The 18,164-nt window shown below is 49.7% G+C and overlaps 1 protein-coding gene across 2 annotated transcripts; it reads left to right on the forward strand.

The window, feature by feature from the left end:
- The first annotated feature begins 707 nt into the window (after nucleotides 1-707).
- Nucleotides 708-17,263, forward strand: DHODH (dihydroorotate dehydrogenase (quinone)). Of its 2 annotated transcripts, XM_003262961.3 has the most exons (9): nucleotides 708-899; nucleotides 3,828-4,040; nucleotides 6,258-6,457; nucleotides 8,817-8,899; nucleotides 12,960-13,147; nucleotides 14,205-14,318; nucleotides 15,008-15,161; nucleotides 15,317-15,476; nucleotides 15,983-17,263. In XM_003262961.3, exons 1-9 carry the CDS (start codon nucleotides 879-881, stop codon nucleotides 16,035-16,037), a joined length of 1,188 nt encoding a protein of 395 aa, XP_003263009.1. In that variant the 5' UTR covers nucleotides 708-878; the 3' UTR covers nucleotides 16,038-17,263. The 2 variants fall into 2 exon arrangements, with proteins under 2 accessions (XP_003263009.1, XP_030685622.1); XM_030829762.1 differs by lacking the exon at nucleotides 14,205-14,318 and having other exon boundaries at nucleotides 864-899; nucleotides 15,983-16,343.
- Nucleotides 17,264-18,164: the final 901 nt, after the last annotated feature.

The following is an 18,164-nucleotide window of genomic DNA, read 5'->3' on the forward strand; positions in this document are numbered from 1 at the left end:
ACAGTCTCGCTTTGTCGCCCAGGCTGGAGTGCAGTGGTGCTATCTCAGCTCACCGCAACCTCCACCTCCTGGGTTCAAGCGATTCTCCTGCCTCAGCCTCCCGAGTAGCTGGGATTACAGGCGCCCACCACTACGCCCGGCTAATTTTTTGTATTTTATTTTTTAGTAGAGACGGGGTTTTGGGTGTTGACCAGGTCTCGAACTCCTGACCTCAAGTGATCTGCCTGCCTCAGCCTCCCAAAGTGCTGGGATTACAGGCGTGAGCCACCATGCCCGGCCTCAAGAAAATGTTTTAATTTCCTTAAAAAACCTTAAGAAAAATCAACTTTTAAGTTGAAAAAGTTTATATATTAACATATTCATCTATATATCAACACAGCAGTAAAATTTATTTTTTAAAGTGATAAAAACTGTACAAATATTTCTGGTGTGAAACACAATGTTTTGATGTCTACACTAAAGTAACTTCAGGAAGGAGTCCACAAAAGTCACAAGGCGGCCCCGGCAGAAAGGCAGCGGTGTGTGGCATGACCTCAACACCGGTCTTCCTCACAGAGCCCCCTCGCGGACTCTTGGATTCGAGGCTGCGGTAGAACGGACCAACAGCGTGCAGCGCATCTACCTCCGCCAACAGCCGGAGACCAAGCGGGCAGGCCGGAAGGAGGGCGGGCGGAAGAGGCGTGGCCGCCGCTACTGCGCACGTGCACCCAACCAGAACCTGGGGGTGGTGCCGGGCCTTCCCCGCTGCGCGGAGGCGTCCGCTCAACCCTTCTGCCCGGCGATTGGTGGGTTGGCGGCTAAGGGGCGGAGATAGGAGGGGCCGCCGCCATCTCCTCCAATGGAAGGGAGACCGGGGCGGGCTTAATGACGGAAGGAGCATGGCGTGGAGACACCTGAAAGTGAGTCCCGCGAGTGAGCAGTGTGAATCGGGAGCCAGGCACCGGGGCGGGCGAGAACGGGGTGTCAAGCCGGGCGAGGCATTGACCGAAGGCGGCTCCGAGAGTGTGGGCCCCCTGGGACGTGTGCGTGTTTCCGGGAGCGCCTGCAAATGCTCGTGCTTGTGCATTTGCACGTCGACTCGGTCAGGCGTGTGCAGACAGCGCCTGCAGGTCTGGGTGGGTGCTGATCTGAGTGTCTGCGCCTGGGCCATGTTTTTGAGCCTGGCACAGGGGTGCTTAGTGAACACATGATCGCCTAGCGTTGTGTGCAGGATCCAACGGGGAAAGAAACTAGAGTAGGACATGCTCCCAACCCTTTTAGGTAAAGTTTTGTTAGGGCGGGGGGCTCTGTGAAAAGTTCTCAGTTGTATCCCCGTATGTAATAGGTGTTCAGGTATTTGTTGATTGACATGGGGGGTGGGGGAGTATAGTCTCCAAGGGAGGCAGTGAATACCTTGACTCTCTATTTTATTGATTTATTTGAGACGGAGTCGCGCTGTCGGCCAGGCTGGAGTGCAGTGGCGCGATCTTGGCTCATTGCAACCTCTGCCTCCCGGGTTCAAGCGATTTTCCTGCCTCGGCCTCCTGCGTAGCTGAGATTATAGGCGCGCGCCACCACGCCTGGCTAATTTTGGTATTTTTAGTAGAGACTGGCGTTTCACCATGTTGGTCAGGCTGGTCTCGAACTCCTGACCTCGTGAGCCTCCCAAAGTGCTGGGATTACTGGCGTGAACCACTGCGCTCGGCCTGAGTCTCTTTTTAAAATAAATATATGGAGAGAGATGGGATCTCACTGTGTTGCCCAGGCTGGTCTAGAACTATTGGCCTCAAGGGATCTTCCCGCTTCAGCCTCCCAAAGTGGTGGGATTACAGGGGTGGGCTACCGCGTCCAGCCAATGAATACTTGATCTACATCTCTTTAGCAGCTTGGAAGGATCCTTAAAAGCAAATCTGATCATGTCATTTCCTGGCTTAGGGAACAAAACCCAAGTCTTTATTTTGGCCAAGACTCCTGCTCCTTTCTCCTGCCTCGTCTTAAGCCTTACTTTCCCTCACTCCTCTGTTCCAAACTTTCTCCCTTTTTCATTCTTTTCTGCTACTGAGAGAGCCTTTACACTTTTCCCTCTCCCTACTGCCTTCTGGTTAACTATTTTTTAAAACAGTTGAACCAGAATAGGTTCAGAGAGACCCCCATCAACTCGTTTATCCCTTGAGTATCAGCTTTAAGTCATTTCCTTAAGGAAACCTTTCCTTACCTCTAAGATTCGGTTGAATACTTTCATTACCTTATACTTTTTATCCTTTATCACAGTTGCTATGACCACATATTTGCATGATCATTGATTTCTGTCTTGTCGCTTCGTAAGATCACACTCTCCATGAGGGTAGGGGCAAGATGTGTTTTGCCATCTTTGCTCAATCAGTATTTGATGAATGACTGAACTAATGAATGAATAACTCAGCATCTGGCAGTGATAGAGAAAAGCATTGTGAACCACTTTTGATCCAATAAGACCTGAAGCTTCTGTTTTATATTTTACACCCCCGTTATCTTGAAATGGAATACGTGTATAATGTCTTTGTATGTATACATTTTTGAGAGAGTCTGACTCCGTCGCCCAGGTGGAGTGCAGTGGTGTGATCCCGGCTCACTGCAGCCTGGACCTCCTGGGCTCAAGGGATCCACCCACTTCTGCCTCCCAAGTGGCTGAGACCACAGGCGCACCACCATGCCTGGCTAATTTCTTATATTTTGTAGAGACGGGGGTCTCACTATGTTGCCCAGGCTGGTCTCAAACTCCCGAGCTCAAGCAGTCCTCCCACTTCAGCCTCCCAAAGTGCCGGGATTACAACATGAGCCACCAAGTCCAGCTATGTGCAATTTTTAAAAGCCAGCATAATTAATACCCTAACTGGAATATAAAGGAGAAAATGTAAAAGTAGTTTATATTAATAATAAAATTACATGTATTTCAGTATGTAAATATTTCTGACTCCCCTAGTGAGATAGTTGTGTTTAAATCTCTACTTAGAAATGCAAGTGCACAGGTGTTAACATTATCAGACACCCCAGCAAAGCACTGTACCATTCCCGATGAGATTTTCTGAAATGGTGAACAATTCTTGGGAATGTTCTATGCGAAACTGTACAGTTGTCCCTCAATTTACAAGATACTTGTACTGTATGTGAAAACCATGTGGAGGCTGGACACGGTGGCTCATGTCTGTAATCCCAGCACTTTGGGAGGCCAAGGCAGAAGTACTGCTTGAGCCTAAGGGTTCAAGACCAGCCTTGGCAACATAAAGAGGCTCCATCTCTTCAAAAAATTGGCTGGGCTTGGTGGCATGTACCTGTGGTCCCAGTTATTTGGGGAGGCTGAGGGGGGAGGATTGCTTGAGACCAGGAGGTCAAGAAAGACTGTGTTTATGTGGTAAAATATAGTTTGGCCTAGATAATATGAACAGATAATTTTTACCCACACGAATGTCAGAATGTTCAAAAGTCGCATAGGAAATGGGGCAGTTCATGTCAGATAGTCTCAAGCCGAGAAGGATGTCTGACTTTATGGATTCCTGCCCACCACATCTATTAGCATTACCCTGTCACTGTAACCAGTAGCAGTGTCCACCACGATCTCCCTAGAGGACAGTACTGTCCCTCTTTAAATTTCTGGCCTGGAGTCCCAGGACAGCCTTTAGGGCCTGAAGAGGGTATGTAGGCAGAAGTGTAGATACAGCCTCTGACTAGAGACCAGTGTCAGCGGAAGGCTAAGGGCATCTGTTTCATGTGAACTGCCGTTATGCCTTCCATGTACCTGAGTGTGAAGGGCTCAGGAAGGGTGCTGCAGCTTGGCCTGGGGGGCCCCCCTAATACGCTCTTTTTTGCAGAAGCGGGCCCAGGATGCTGTGGTCATCCTGGGGGGTGGAGGACTTCTCTTCGCCTCCTACCTGATGGCCACGGGAGATGAGCGTTTCTATGCTGAACACCTGATGCCGACTCTGCAGGGGCTGCTGGACCCGGAGTCAGCCCACAGACTGGCTGTTCGCTTCACCTCCCTGGGGCTCCTTCCACGGGCCAGATTTCAAGACTCTGATATGCTGGTAGGTGCTCCCAGACACCCTGTACATTAAATACAAAGGTGAAGGCTGACGTCTCCTAAACTCAGCTGGGACTGATCTTTTTGAAAACCAGAACCCCAAGTGAGCAGTGGGGATTTGGAATTCAGTCTGAGCATTATTATTTTATGTCATATAATTAGCAACGATGATTATCTGTTACCTATATGGGATTGTGTTAGGCGGTGTTCTTGTTTGATCCTCCCAGCTGCTCCATGAGCTGGATCCTGTTACCATCCCCAGCTGTGGATCAGGAAATCGAGGAACAGATTAGTAGCATAAAGGAACTCAAGTCACACAGCTAGGAGGTAGCAGGACCAGGATTCAACCCCATGGAGTCTGATGCTGGCTTCCCACCCCTTGGCCACTGTCCTGCCTTGCTGAGGTCACGGGTAGCTCAGTCTTCTCCTCGGCTAAATGGGGAAGCTGTCAGAGTCATTAAGCACTGGTGTGAGGCAGGAGTGTTGGGTCCTAGCCTCACTCAGCCACGTGTTCAGCACACGGGCCCTCTCCACATGCTTGAAATCTTTGGCCCAGAGTCCCAGGAAAGCCTTTAGGGCCGGAAGAGGGTGTGTAGGCAGAAGTGTAGATACAGCCTCTGACTACAGAGGCCAGTGTCAGCGGAAGGCTAAGGGCCTGTTTCATGGGACCTTCCGGGCTTAGTGCAGCAAACCGAATAAAAGAGTCCCCATCCTCATGGAAGCTGCTTCCTCATGGAAGCCCTGGCAGTTTGCTTTCGAGAGACTTCTTACCAAATGGGAGGACATCAGAATGATTTGAGTGTGAAAATGCAAACAAGAAGCCCTCAGAACTCTGGGGGGAAGGGTCACTGTTATAAATTAAAGGGGCCTTCACCGCATTTTCCCTTCCTACCTTAGACTCCTCTTCACTCTCTGATTATATGGTGCTGAGCAGACGTGTCATTTCCCCTGACTCGCCATGCTCACACACTAACAGGCATTGTAGGCTCAGAAAGAGCACTCCGTTAAGCCATCCTCACCCCAGACTGCTAGTGTGAGAGCCCTGGAACCAGTGTAAAATGGGAGTGAATAATGAGTGGGGTGCAGAGATGGGGTGAATTTAGAAGGAAGTGCAGGGTGCCTCAGGGTGCAAGCTGTGTCTGTATAAACACAGATGACAGAGATAGGCAAACCTGACCTCTGAGGTGTCGTCCTAAACACCGCTGCGTGGGCCCACACTTGCAGCAGCTCTTTTAGAATGTGACTCAGACTTTTTAACTGGTAGCCAGGACTCCTGATTTCACAACTTTCCTGGTTTAGCGCTCCACCCTTCACCTATGTCAGGCATGTTAGAATCCCCCGGGGGTGCACTTGGAATATTCAGATGCCCTGGCCTGGTGCCAGACCAGTTTCACTGCCACATCTGAGAGCAGGACCTGAAAGCTGCCACGGACCTTTGTGGTGCAGCCGGAGCTGAGAACCGCGGTCCTGGAGGAAGGCCCCTAGTCCAGCCACACATCTTGCCTACCAGTCTCCTGAGGTGCTGTGAGCATTCTCACCTTCATTTGTTGTTCTTCCTTCTTGGAGCATCTCTCTTAATCCCCTGCTTCCAGGATCCGAAGGTGTTCACCCTGGGAGGCCTTTGCTAGTCTCCTGAAGGGTCGCTGGAGCCCATCAGTCAGTTCTGCCCAGCTGAACACCTTCCTTCCTCTGGTTCCTCATGGGAGGCTGGGGGACGTGGCTGGGGCTTCTTGCCAGGCTGGATGAGGAGGGACGCAGCTGGAGCTGATGTTTATTAAGCTGATTAAAGGGTTTTGCTGCTTGACACGCCTTGGTTTCAGGGAATCACTATCTAGGGCCTGATTCCAGTGAGCTACTCACTCCCACCAAGGCTAGTTGGTAAGAAGGTATGAACCTTAACCACAATTGGAAAAGACAGTGCTTGTCTCCTGTTCAACCCACGGTGGAAACACCATTTCTCCCCCCAGGCTTGCTAATAATAAAGCCCCGTGGTTTTCAAACTCTAGCAGGCGTCACAGTCCCCTGGAGAGCCAGCACTGTTAAAAATAGGTTCCCCCAGTGCTCCATTCCACCCCCAAAGATTTTGACCGTGGGGGTGGGCCCTGGGATCTGAGGTTTCACAAGCTTCCCAGGTCATTCTGATGTAGCCGTGCCAGGAACCATGCTTTGAGAAATACCGGGATAGACTTGCGTGCCTCTGACTTTGTCTTTCTCTTCCCAGGAAGTGAGAGTTCTGGGCCATAAATTCCGAAATCCAGTAGGAATTGCTGCAGGATTTGACAAGCATGGGGAAGCCGTGGACGGACTTTATAAGATGGGCTTTGGTTTTGTTGAGATAGGAAGTGTGACTCCAAAACCTCAGGAAGGAAACCCCAGACCCAGAGTCTTCCGCCTCCCCGAGGACCAAGCTGTCATTAACAGGTGGGTGAGTGGCCCAGAGTTAACGGGGGATGCCCTCTTTCCAGCTGGGCTTTCAGAGATGTAAGATCTGCTTCTGTTTCTTTCTCTCATACAATATGGACATTCTTCTGTCATTTGGAATGTTCAGGAACCCCATTCAGCATCTACTATGTGCCCCAGGCATCTATCTTGAAAAGCAGGCTTTGTTACGTCCATTTAACAGTTGTGTAGTCGGAGGCTCACAGAGCTAAATAGCTCCGCTTCAGTCACGGAGATAATAAGCAGGAGAGCTTGGGCATGGACTGGGCGTATTGGACTTGAGAGTCTGTGCTCTGTCCATGTTGTTTCTCCAATGCTCTTACTCGACACTGTCCAAGAGAAATGCAATGTGAGCCCCATATGTGATTCAAAGTACTCTAGTGACCACATTAACACAGTAAACGGAAATGAGTGAAGTTTATACTTAAAATTATAATTTAGTTATATTTAATGTTACAAGTATTTTAAAAAACATATATTTAAAACACCATAAAAAGTATTAATTTGCTGTTTTTACCTTCTTTCGCCTGTACCAAGTCTTCAAGAGCCAGTGTGCATTTTACTTCCAGCACCTCTCCCTTTGGACCAGCCGCATTCCCAGCAGCCAGTAGCCACATGTGGCCAGCAGGCTTGTATTGGCTAGCACAGCCCCAGCCTTTAGCAAACAGGAAAATGTAATAGTCAACATGCACAGCTGCTCTTAGTAAGAGAAATCCTTCTAGACTGTATAAAGCCCCTCCCTTTGTCATCCCTGGGCAATTTTTACTGCAGCAAACCCAAAAGGTGAAGAAGTGCCTACTTTTTGGTAAGAGGATTTTGAAGAGCCTCCTTGGGGAGATTTCAGTGGGCCTTTCGATAGGCATCTTTGGGGCCACTGGTGGCCTCCTGGGAGACGGACCTGTAGGACATTTACTTGGCCGTGCTTCCTGCTTTCTTGTGGTTGTTTCAGGGAAATTCTCCAGCATTAGAGATCAAGTTATTGATCTTTCTGCTGCATTGCAGGTGGGGATCAATATCTTCAGAATTGGCCAGGCAAAATATATTTGCTTATCATTCAGCTGCTACAGATAACTGCAGGTGCTGGGATGATGGTACTTGGTGAATCCTATAGGTGAGCAGGGGTGTGAGATAGTGCTCTGAGCACTGTGTGTGCGGCCTCCTGGTTGCGTGGCATGTGGTGAGTGTGCAGTAAACACTTAATGAATGGGTGAAGTTATTAAGTTATCAAATATGTGTGCCAGTGTGTCTGTTATTATAGATGCTTTTGGCTCTAACAAAGTGGCTTAAACAACAGGCACATTTGATATAATTTTCTTCTCCTAACAGGTGCAATGGGCAGGTCCAGGGTTGGTTGAGCACCAGGGCAGTGTTGAGACTGGTCCAAATTCTCTGGGCCTTCTCTTTTTGCTTGTCAGAGAGCGACCTCAGCTGCAAGTATTATGTTCTTACACGGACGCCTAAGATCAGAAAGGAAAAAGGGCAGGGATGTTCTCAGAGGCTCCCAGTAGGCCTCACTTGTGTCTCAGTGTCTATACTTGGGCATACACTTATGCTTCCCTGCCAGCAAGGCTGGGAAAGGAGTCATTAGCATTTTTACCCTGTATCGGGGCAGGTGGGTTTCACTGGCAAGGAGGAAGAGGAAGGGGACTGGCCACTAGGTCAACACCCACAGTGGGGCTGGGGATACAGGGATGAAAGAGAGATGAGGTCCCTGCCTTCGGGGAGTGTCTAGTGACAGTGACAGAGGGATGACAGAAGTATGAGATGTTGTTCACCCTCAAGAAGATTGTAACCTAGGGACCTTAAGCATATATGTATGTATCTATCCCGAGTCAGGAGAAAGGTAGGTCCAAAGCTCTGTATGAAGGCCAGGGGGATGAGGGATCCTTTGCAGCTAGGAGCTCTGTGCAGGAGGAGAGGGAGCGTTTGCTCTGAGCTAGGAAGAGAGGTGATTTTCACAGGCAGAAAGCATAGGGAGATGGAGTGGCTGCAGGGGCTTTAGGAGGCTGTTTGGGAGCCCAGGCAGGAGGTGGCAAGTGAGCGTGCAATTCTCAAGAGAGTGGCTGGGTAAGGCGTGGGGATCCAGCAGGTCTGGGGCAGCTGCTGCTGAGTCTGGGCTGTTTCCAATGCTAGTTGGCTGAGCATTTGCAAATTTTAATCTTTCCCTGGGTATTGGATGGTGTTCTGGCAAGTTCTCTAGGAGCCCCAGGGGTGTTTAGACCCTGGTAGTGTAAGAACTGACTGTGATTTTTTTTACTCTTGTTTGAAAAAGTCCTAAGTGTACAGGAAGTGGCTGTGGTGCCCTCTCACTCTGCCGCTCCCGTCTGCTTGTGCTCTGCAGGTATGGATTTAACAGTCACGGGCTTTCAGTGGTGGAACACAGGTTACGGGCCAGACAGCAGAAGCAGGCCAAGCTCACAGAAGGTAAAGTGGGGTTGTGTCAGAGGGCCTTTCTTATTTATTAGGAGGAAACGTGGGAGAAATGCTGGGAACATTTCTAGTGAAATAAACATGATTGAGCAATAGCAAAACCACTGAGGACCTCAGGGCACCTCTCCTAGAGCGATTTTCCTGGTCCCACACAGCTTCCAAGAGTTTAACTGGATTTCGCAATTTAGCAAATACTCACTTTGCCTCTGCCTCATTATGTAACCTGTTACCGTAACTAGGGAGGCCTGAAAGCAAGCAAAGCAAAGCAGCTGGGCTGTGATCACACAGGCAGTGAGGGCAGGAGCAGGACTTGAGCGTCATCTTCCTGTGGCCCACTCTGTCCTCCCTTTCTTGTCATCCATTGTGTAAATAATGTTCATTAATTATAGAAGACTTAGTAAATACAGGGAAGCATAAAGAAAGAATGTTCAAGAAACAGATACTCCTCCCTACTCGAGGATAACCAATATTAGCATTTGGGAAAATATTCTTCATGAGTTGTTTTGGAAACTGCTCATTTTTGGCTCGGCACAGTTCACACCTGTAATCTCAATACTTTGGGTGCCCAAGTTGGGAGGATCACTTGAACTCAGGAGTTTAAGACCAGCCTGGGCAACACGGTGAGATCCCATTTCTCTAAAAAAACCAAAAACAACATGCATTTTTTTTTTTTTTTTTTTTTGAGACGGAGTCTTGCTCTGTCGCCCAGGCTGGAGTGCAGTGGCCCGATCTCTGCTCACTGCAAGCTCCGCCTCCCAGATTCACACCATTCTCCTGCCTCAGCCTCCCGAGTAGCTGGGACTACAGGCGCCTGCCACCACGCCAGGCTAATTTTTTTTTTGTATTTTTAGTAGAGACGGGGTTTCACTGTGTTAACCAGGATGGTCTCGATCTCCTGACCTCGTGATCCACCCACCTTGCCCTCCCAAAGAGCTGGGATTACAGGCATGAGCCACTGCACCTGGCCACAACATGCATTTTTGAAGATGCCTCCGGCGATGCAGGTGTTCTCTGTGGCCTCTGCCTCACTCGCTCTCAGGATGCACTTAGTGGTCGCAGCCCTCTGTTGTCCTGACTCTAATGCCCCTGGGACCCTCTGGGATTGTGTGGGGCTGTGGCCGGTAGCGACCGTTTTCTTCTTTGGGTCCCTCTGAAACTCCTTCCAGGGTGTCTTAGTCTCAGATAGTCCTGGTAGCAGGATGAAGAAACCAGTGGATATGGGATTCATTTCAGGAAGTGAGGTGGAAAGGGCTGAGGCACTCAGCAGTGTCAGATTTGGGGAATGGGAAATTATCTTTTGGAAACCCCTGGCTTGGGTGGAACCAGACCCTGCTGTACTGCCGAGCCGCCCACGTGGGGACCTTTAGAGCTGCTGCACTGCAGAGCCGCCCACGTGGGGAGTTTTGGAGGTCATCACAGGACTTGCATGATTTGTGATGCTTGCCCGCCTTCCTGCTTGCTTTTTCTCCTTGGTGTCTGCAGTGCAGTGTCCTGGCTTTATCCCCTATTCTTCCTCACCCAGCCCTCCCTCCCTGTGGCCCTCCTGGTCCGTGGAGTGAAGCACAGCCTGCAGCAGTGCTCTGCACGGATGTGTCTGCCAGCAGCTTAGGGGCCTTCATGGCAGCTTCTGGTTAGCACCATGCCAAGGAACACGCGTTGACAAAAGCTTTGGTGCCCTCTAGGGACACAGTAATCCAGCAATTTCTGTCTAACTCCCAAATCTTGTCAGTTTGGGCAGATGACTCCTAATCCATTAGCTACATGAAAGTGATATTCTCCTTCAAGCCAGTTTACTTGTGTGGAAAAGAATTCAAGCTTACAAATGATCTTGGCTAGATGGGTGCTAGACTGGGAAGCTTGGAAACCTTAATGATAAACCTTTTGTCTAATTGGATTCTTTGTTGTTTTGAGACAGAGTCTCGCGCTGTTGCCCAGGCAACAGTGGTGCAATCTCAGCTCACAGTAGCCTCCGCCTCCCGGGTTCAAGCAATTCTCCTTTCTCAGCCTCCCGAGTAGCTGAGATTATAGGCACCCACTACCACGCCTGACTAATTTTTATATTTTTAGTAGAGACAGGGTTTTACCGTGTTGGCCAGGCTGGTCTTGAACTCCTGACCTCAATTGATCCACCCACCTCAGCCTCCCAAAGTGCCAGGATTACAGGCGTGAGCCGCTGCGCCCGGCTTCTAATTGGGTTCTGCTCCTCCCCTCCAGTCCCCACCCTGGAAAGTAGCTACACTCATCTCATTTGCTGATGATGCGAGAGTGTGATTGGGGTTTGGGAAGGTGGTGAGCAGTACAATAGATGTTTGATACCCTCTGGCCTGACAACACATTTTGTGAGCTGCTTGGTGTTCTAAGTCTTTCCCCAACTCTCAGATCGAAAATACAGCCTGTGCCATTGATGTACCACTCCCCATGAAGATAAGATAGTATCTTAGAAGAAGTCAAGTAGAGACAACCCGTTTCTTTTACACATAGTGTGTTTCTGAAAATGTATTTTTTTGGAGGTCCAAAATGCAAGTCCATTGACAGTCCTGTGGATTTTTAAGTAAGCTGACCTCGTTGCTTACATGTAAACTGAGACCCTCTTGAGAGTAAAAAGGGGCAGGTGTTAACAATGATGCCCAGGCTAGGGGAGTAATCAGGTTGTCTGGGGAGCACCGAAGATACAGGGTACCCTCAGTTATTATATAAGGGAGAGTCCCTTTCCTCAGAGAAATAGAATTATAAGTTAGAAAACAATTACACTTCTACATTTTAGGCATGAAAACATTTGGCCAGGCATGGTGGCTCACGCCTGTAATCCCAGCACTCTGGGAGGCCAAGGCATGCGGATCACTTGAGGTCAGGGGTTTGAGACCAGCCTGGCCAACATGGTGAAACCCCATGTCTACTAAAAATACAAAAATTAGCTGGGCGTGGTGGCGCATACCTGTAATCCCAGCTACTCAGGAGGCTGAGACAGGAGAATTGCTTGAATTCAGGGGGCGGAGGTTGCAGTGAGCCAAGATTGTGCTACCACATTCCAGCCTGGGCAACAGCGAGACTCCGTCTCAAAAAAAAAAAAAAAAAAACAGAAAACATTTTCCAGTATATATATATATACACACATACATGCATATATATGTGTGTGTATATATATATACATATATATGTATATACACACACATATATGTATATATACATATACATTCATATATACACATATATACATATACATTCATATATATACACATATACATATACATTCATATATATACACATATATACATATTCATATATATACACATATATATAAAATAATACATATATATATTTTTTTGAGACAGAGTCTTGCTCTGCTGCTCAGGCTGGAGTGCAGTGGCACGATCACGGTTCACTGGTGCCTCAATCCTACTTAGGCCTCCCGAGTAGCTAGGACTACAGGTGCGCACCACTGCGCCTGGCTGAGTTTTCAATTGTAGAGACAGGGTTTCACCATGTTGCCCAGACTGGTCTTGAATTCCTGGGCTCAAGCAATCCTCCGCCCTTGGCCACCCAAAGTGCTGGGATTATAGGCGTGAGCCACCGCACCTGACCTGTTGTTCAGTATTTTATACATATTCTTTCATTTTGTTTTTTCTTCGTAACTGTACATCCAGTCAACTGAGCCAAGGCCAACAAGCATCCCTTGAGGTGAGCTTTGCGGGCCTGACGTGCCTATTGAGTTCTGTCTGTTCTCAGTTTTATTCAATTTATGAGGCCCATCTTTTGCCCCACAAGTATTTGCACTAATTTGTCCATTTTCCATGAAAATTTTAAAAATAAAAAGGGCAAAATGCAGCAAAACATCCTCATAGCTGCCCAGACTTTGCTAGACAAAGCCAGTGAGTGGTTTTGGTCAGCAGGCAGGCCCAGGCCGCAGTTGAGCACCTGTCAGCTGGTGTCGGGCAGGTCAGGCTTGGAGGGAAGACCAGCGCGGCTATCCACGGGTGGTTTGGTCAAGGACAGCCTCAGAAGGTGGCACAGGAAATGGTGTGCGGGGTGCAGGCCTGACCAGCGATGTTTGCAGGTGGACTGCCGCTGGGGGTCAACTTGGGGAAGAACAAGACCTCAGTGGACGCCACGGAGGACTACGCAGAAGGGGTGCGCGTGCTGGGCCCCCTGGCCGACTACCTGGTGGTGAATGTGTCCAGCCCAAACACCGCAGGGCTGCGAAACCTTCAGGGAAAGGCCGAGCTGCGCCGCCTGCTGACCAAGGTGGGTAACTGCACCCCTTCTCCAGGCCCCGTCCCACCAGCCTGTCCCACCCGCTCCCCTTCATTCTCCAGGGCGAAGCTTCAGCATCACCCTCAGAAGCTGTCCTTAGAACCTGGACCAGTAGGACCCCTGGCTATGCCTTCCCAGAGCCCCCTCTGATCCCCTCTCATGACACTGATTATACGCGACAGTGACAAATTATCTGTCCCTGTTGCTGTAAACCACGGGGTCTGTAAGAGCAGAGATCACGTCTCTCTCATTTGTCACTCTGACCCTAGCGCCCAGAGCTCTGAGTGAACTGAAGGACTTCATCACCCAGTACCTGTGGTAATATTTCCTGGTTATCTTTTAGGAATAAAATCTAAAAAAGGTTGGGCACTGTGGCTCATGCCTGTAATACCAGCACTATGGGAGGCCAAGGCGGGTGGATCACTTATAGCCCAGGAGTTTGAGACCAAACGGGGCAAAAGAGCAAGACCCTGTCTCTACAAAAAATTTAAAAATTATCCAGGCACAGTGGCTCAAGCCTATAACCCCAGCTACTTGGACGCCGAGGCAGGCAGATCACTTGAGCTCAGGAATTGACCAGCCTGGGCAACTTGGCAAAACCCCATCTTACAAGAAATACAGAAATTAGCTGGGCATGGTGGTGCACACCTGTAGTCCCTGATACTCTGGAGGCTGAAGTGGAAGGATCACCTGAGCCCAGGGAGGTGCAGGCTACAGTGAGCCGTGATCATGCTACTACACTACAGTGTGGGTGACAGAGTGCGACCTTGTCTCAAGAAAAAAAAAAAAAAAAAGAAAAGAAAAGCCTAAAACACCCTTGAGCTATTAGCCAATGCCCACAGGATCCCTTGGCCTAAAAGAATGGAATCGGATCCATCTCGACGGTGCTCCTCACATGTCTGAGGGCTGGCTTTCCTGAAAAGGAGAAATTGTTCCTGCTTTAGTCTGATCGCTTTTGTGGAAACCCACTGACCTGCAGCGTAGGTCACAGCTGCACTGCGGGGCTGTGGTCTGCGGGGTCCCCAGCTCTGGCCGTGTATCGCCCTAGGTGCTGCAGGAGAGGGATGGCTTGCGGGGAGTGCACAGGCCGGCAGTCCTGGTGAAGATCGCTCCTGACCTCACCAGCCAGGACAAGGAGGACATTGCCAGTGTGGTCAAAGAGGTTTGAGTCGGGGCCTGGGCCCAGGGTGTGCCTCCCATGGTCTGCAGAGGCCGTTTGGCCAGCTGGGCTAGCCCAGAATGGCGTTCTTTGTGATTTCCTCTCCTTGGTATTCAAGGCTGCTTTGGTGTCTGTCATGGTGTAACTCACCCTGTGGTCAAAAGCGAATGTTGGAATAAATGCTTGAAGGAGTTTTTCTCATGCCTCTTCCTCTCTCTCCTCAACTGTATCCAGCAAGGTTAAGGCTTGAGCTCGGCTCCTTGGCCAGTCTTGACTGGGACTGAAAATTCTTTCTCTCACTCCTCTCTCCAGCCTGTCTGGATAGCGGGTCTCTGTGGCATAGGAGAGTAATGGAAACAGACTGAGCCCGGCCATCATGGGTTCAAATCCTGGTTCCACCACTTACTACCTGGGGGCCTCAGACAAGACACTATAGTTGGGTTGCTGTAAGGACTGGACCCTGTCCTAGGGGAATGTTGTGGCTGGTCAGCGTGTGATGGCTGCTGTTGTCATGTTATGGCTCATTCTAAAACTTGTTGAGGAAAAGATGAGTAGTGATGTCTGGTGTAGCTCTTGCTTTGGGGGCTGTAGGTGTGGGTACGTGGCCCGGCTGCTGCCTTCGACCTCCAGAGAAGTGCCTCTGGGTCCTTTGGTGCCATGACTCATGGCTTTTTCTCTGTCTCGCACTGCAGTTGGGCATCGATGGGCTAATTGTTACGAACACCACCGTGAGTCGCCCTGCTGGCCTCCAGGGTGCCCTGCGCTCTGAAATAGGAGGGCTGAGTGGGAAGCCCCTCCGGGATTTATCAACTCAAACCATTCGGGAGATGTATGCACTCACCCAAGGCAAGGTTTCCGGTGTTTGTGTCTTCAGATCTGCATGTGGCTTGGGCTGCTGGGTCGTGATGGGGATCATCATTCCCTAATCTGCCTTGATTGCGGGGGACTCTGGGGCTGAAGCCATATCCTTCTTTACGGTGTCGCCATGTGCTTCTCTGTAGGCCGAGTTCCCATAATTGGGGTTGGTGGTGTGAGCAGCGGGCAGGACGCACTGGAGAAGATCCGGGCAGGGGCCTCCCTGGTGCAGCTGTACACGGCCCTCACCTTCTGGGGGCCACCCGTTGTGGGCAAAATCAAGCGGGAACTGGAGGCCCTTCTGAAGTGAGTGAGGTCATGTGTGGCTTGAAACAGAAGTTAGGCAGAGGTTCAGATTACTCAAGTCAATGAGATACTGTTGATCTGTTTCTTATTCATTCAAAAAGGAGTTGAGGGGTACACTCTGAAGGGGAGAGAATTCTGGATTACTCTTTTGATGAAGGACAAACAGTGCCAAGGAGAACTGAGGATTAACCTCCAAGGCAATGGTGTTTCTAAGGTGGAGTTGTCCATTCGCTCGAGGGAGGGGAGCCTGAAGAATCCCATCAGCATTCCCATTAATTAAGCAACACTGGTTCAATGTTGGGAGCTGTCAATACTTACAAGCAATTTCCTTCCCACTCTGTTCCTACCTGGGTAGAAATATCCCTAGGTCTCTGGGTGAAGTGTGTAGAGGAAACCAGATGTGCCTGGGCCGGGATGATGCGTTTCTGGGTGAACGTGGGCTTCCTGTAAGAGCAGGGCCTGTCCTCCACTGTTTGCTGAAATTGCTTTGTTTGCTCTTTTTCCAGAGAGCAGGGCTTTGGCAGAGTCACAGATGCCATTGGAGCAGATCATCGGAGGTGAGGACAGTGTCTGTCGGGAAGCCTGATCTGGAACCTTCCCAAGGACTCAGGCAAGCCTTTGTGGCTGGATCATGACAGGAGGGACTCCATCTTGAGCCATGTCCCCCAGCCATGGCATGGCTGCACTGTAAACGCCAATCGGGGGGTCACCAGGATCAACCGCAGGCTTTCTTCAGTCCCTTGGTCAGACCATAAACTGCATTTGTAATTCTTTGTGGATTCAAACCCTAGGATCCATCAGTCTTGCAAGGACATTGAATATTAGGAGGAAAAAGTCATGGAAAAAATAAAGCCATTTAGAACCTGGGTTTCAACGCTAGCCCTTTCTGGTTTGCCACACGCCCTGCCAAGATGCTGCAGGTCCATCCAGGCCTCTGCTATCTGCATCTGCAGTGGGCTTCCCGGGAACTTGACTGTCTTTCATTTGATCTTTATTTTTGTTTATTTAATATTTTAAACTTTATTTTTAAAATATTTCAAACATAAGGGCGGGGTGTGGTGGCTCATGCCTGTAATCCCAGCACTTTGGGAGGCCGAGGTGGGTGGCTCGCCTGAGGCCAGGAGTTGGAGACCAGCCAGGCTACCATGGTGAAACCCTGTCTCTACCAAAAATACAAAAATTAGCCAGGCATTGTGGCAGGCACTTTTAATCCCAGCTACTCGGGAGGCTGAGGCAGGAGAATCGCTTGAACCTGGGAGGCAGAGGTTGCAGTGAGCCAAGGTGCACCAGTGCACTCCCGCTTGGGAGACAGAGCAAGACTCTGTCACACACAAAGCAAACAAACAAACAAACAAATTTTCCCATTTCTCTCCCTCCCTCTGTCTATAACATGGATAAAATACTCACGTGTTATGTATTTATTATTGCTGAGTCATTGGTGCCTTATTCTTAAGTGTTTCAGTCTGTATCTCCTAAGCATCCTGATGTTAGTTTTTTGATTATAAAATTGGCCTGCATTCTTTACTAGCAATTCAAATGGTACAGCACTCTTGAAGTGTAAACATTCCTGTTCCTCCTCACCCCACTCTGCAGACATGCCTTTCTGTCTGTCCTCCCGGACTTTTTCCCCTGCATAAAGATGTTCATTTTGTACATACACTCAGACATACATGTGGCTGTATTTTTTGTATACCGATTTCTGGATGGAATGCACACTGTTTTCTGTTTAGTTAACTTTACATTTTCAAACAAATGACATCATCCCACAAATACAATTCTGCCGTTGACTTTCTTTACTATTCTTATGTGGGCATGGTTCATGCTGGGCCTCGGTCTTTTGAGTGGGGTCTATTTAGCCAGTCCCCTGTTGTGTTCATGTCGCCAACTTCCGGCGTTTTCCTGTCACCATCGGTGCCTCCGTGAACACCTTGTGAATGTGCCTTTGCCTTCGTTCTGGTGTCAGTGCAGAGCAGGGTCCAAGAGGCGTGACAGCTGGGCTGAGGGGCTGGCATGTTTCACATTCTGATAGATAGAGCCAAGTTGCTCCTATCAAGTTTTCAAGCTGCCCACTTCCCACCGTGGAGACAGCAACAGAGGGGACATCCCCAGCTCCTCTGGCTTTGCCTGTTCAAAGCTACCCTGTGAGGCCTGAAGACAGAGCTGCCCTGAAGGCAGCTCATGTCCACTGAACAGACTGTGGGCTGGACGCTGTGCCAAGGGCTTGACGTTTCCTCTTTAAGGATGAGGAAACGGGGGCAGAGAGGCGGCCGATTGTCCAGTGCCCCTGCGTGGAGGCTGCTTGGCTGGGCTCGAGCCCAGCGGTGTGGTCACAGAGCATGTTGTGCCAAATGGCTCTGCCATGGACCAAGCCTTGGCTGCTCTAAAAGCTGGCTCATTGCCTTCTGCTTCTCCAGATTTGTTCCTTACTCCAGGAAGAGCAGTGCACTGAAGGAGAAATGGGAATAAGCAAAATGAGCCACATGCTGGCTGGTCTCCTGCGGGGTCACTTTCCTCAGCCTGGGCTCCGACATACCATGTCAAGTGCCAGCGCACATACTGTGGACACCCTCCTCGTTCTGTCTGGGCTTTGATGCTCTCTGTGAGTCATCTGCCCTCCCTTCCCCACGTTACAGGCATCTACCTTGCTCTGTCCCACCTAATAGCTTCAGGACTGAACAATTCAGGAAA

This window comes from Nomascus leucogenys, chromosome 2 (genome assembly GCF_006542625.1).
Source record: "Nomascus leucogenys isolate Asia chromosome 2, Asia_NLE_v1, whole genome shotgun sequence".
NCBI lineage: Eukaryota > Metazoa > Chordata > Mammalia > Primates > Hylobatidae > Nomascus > Nomascus leucogenys.